Source organism: Sipha flava, unplaced genomic scaffold, assembly GCF_003268045.1.
Source record: "Sipha flava isolate LNK unplaced genomic scaffold, YSA_version1 19253_pilon_pilon, whole genome shotgun sequence".
NCBI lineage: Eukaryota > Metazoa > Arthropoda > Insecta > Hemiptera > Aphididae > Sipha > Sipha flava.
Window position 1 is genome coordinate 1 of NW_020272692.1, and position 2,548 is coordinate 2,548.

General features: G+C 28.0%; 1 protein-coding gene across 1 annotated transcript; it reads right to left on the reverse strand.

Moving 5' to 3' along the window:
• Window positions 1–17: 17 nt before the first annotated feature.
• Window positions 18–1,642, reverse strand: LOC112681541 (the record flags this gene model as incomplete). Its single annotated transcript, XM_025551787.1, has 2 exons — window positions 1,362–1,642; window positions 18–1,269 (listed from the first exon to the last, which is right to left on the reverse strand). Coding segments are annotated over exons 1-2 (1,533 nt in total), but the record flags the coding sequence as incomplete, so codon positions are not given.
• Between the last annotated feature and the right edge of the window lie 906 nt (window positions 1,643–2,548).

Consider the following 2,548-nt stretch of genomic DNA (forward strand, 5'->3'; position numbering starts at 1 on the left):
AAAAAAAAAAAACTTACATATAAATCTGGCTCTCTGCTAAACTCATCTTCAGGTATAGCTTGCATTTCTCTTATCATCTTTTGAAATTTGTATCGAACTTTTTTATCTACTTCTCTTGACAAAAAGTTCCACATTCGGTCTGTGTCATCTGGCAGTGGACCTACACTATCTCTATCTGATATTTTTTCAAATACTGGATGTAAATTATTTATTAATCCTTCTTCACTTTCTTGTGATGAATGCGTATTATCAGAAGATCTAGTTGCCAATATATTATGATTAATAGCATTATTCACTAATTTTTTTGCATCTTTCTGTGCTTCTAACCATTTTTTCTCATCGTCTTCTTTTACTTCAACTAGTTTCGCTTCAGGTTTTGGCTGTGGATTAGCTACAAACTGTGTAGGTGGGAATGGTGCATTGTGTATGGGATATGGAGGTTTTTGGTAATTATTTTGCCATGGGTTGGGCGGTTGCTGAAGGTATTGATAATACTGTGGTTGATTCACTCGTACCTGATTTGGATATTGTTGATAAGAAGGTTGGTATGTAGGACGATATTGCATTGGACAGTATGGTGGTCGATTTATTTGCGGTGCTTGATATGGTGCTTGATAGTTATAATTGTTCATATAATTTTGATTCGGATAATTGTAGTTTACAAATTGTGCATTATAGTCAGGAGATGGTTGTTGATAGTTAGGCTGTTGTACTGGTGGAACAAGAGGTGTTATTGGATTTTGAATTACATGAGTTTCAAGTTTATCATTTGGCGCAATTTTTTTCAACTGAGTGATAGTTGATAATGCTTTATTTAACATTCGATCACCATTTTTACCCTTGACTTTAATTGTTGCATTTGGATCCTTGGACCGACAATATACTTTAATATCATTAATCAACTGTTCCATAATTTTGTAAGAATATTTCCACCAATGTTGATCTACATTAACATTCATCCCAATCATGTCTATCATGGTTATGCTGAAGTTTATAAATACAGCAACCAATGTATGCACACTACCTTTATCAATTCGACTAGCATCCACAGATGTTAACAATTGTTTAACAATATTATTTGAATCTACTGTTTGTACCCACATTGGTAAATCTCTATTCATATTAAGAACATCATCAACAGTTTTACAACCTACCCATAATAATCTTTTTGTTTCCTCAAAGCAAGTGGCAGTTGAGTTGTTCTCAAAATCAAACATCATGGAAGATGGTGAAGGACTAGATGCTGGCCGAGATGATATAGATGATGAACTGAAAACATATATTATACTTTTAGTTTCAAAATTTGAACTGACAATTATTAAAATTCTAAATATTAATTATAAAATAATTTATGATATTACCTGCTACAATTTTTATAATTTTTTTGAATAGCTGATTTTATGTTAATTGATTTATTTGCTGCTTTTAAGTGACTTTTTTTGTTTGATTTCTTATGTTTTTTGCTTTTTGCAGCACATTGCATTAGTTTCGTGTAACCATTTAATAGACGATTATCTGAAGAAAGCTTATTAGGTAATATATCTTGATCAGACATCATTAAACGATTATATATGTTCATCATAAATTCTAATCGACCTTTCATGTCAGTAGAAATTACATTCACATTGTATTTAGTAGCCATGGCTATTAATTTAAAATCTATTGATAAAAAAAAAAAAAAATAATTACATTTACTAAAAAAACTACTGTATTTTTTAAAACATATTATTTTAAAAAGCCATTAATAGGTTCTTGAAGTAAAGAACCACTAATAATCAGGTAAATTTTCACTAGTTGAGTTTAAAATTGAGTCAGGTCAAAACAAAATATTTAAGTTACTAAAATCTATAGGAACCATATACATGTATACTATATATTAATTATTTTATTTAAAAAAGTAAAAAACCTGGAAATCGTTTAGATGAATAATGATTTTTTGCAGACATTTGATTCTTAAATATTTAAAATTGTGACAGTTATATTTCTCAAAAATAATATATTGTTTAAGTGTAGGTATGACTTATGTTTATATTGTTATAATCTAAATAATATGAAACTATTTTTCTATAAACAACTTAAATTTTTATACTTTATCTTAAGAACATTTTATAGAAATTATTTTATTTTAATTTATCAGAGTGTATAAAACACTGTTGTATTAAAAACAATAACTTATTAATTATTGAAGATTTAAAAGTTAATACTACAACATACATAATAATTTTGATTAGTGATTTAATTTAAGACATTGAATATGTGTTGACTTGCTTCACAAAATATATCTAAAACTTCGTCATAATTTATTTTTATCTAGTAATAACATAACATATATTAATAAAATAGCATAAAATCTTGGGGCGGCTTCCTGAGCTCTGACACAAACTACAAATACAATCAATATTATTGTAGTTATCTATATTAGTTATTACATATTTATATTTGGCACCACCAACTCTTTACGTTTTATTCAACGATCCAAATGATGCAAAAAAAAATCCAGATGAATAGTTATGCATTTAAAATGTTTGCTGCAGAAACCAGAGTGAGG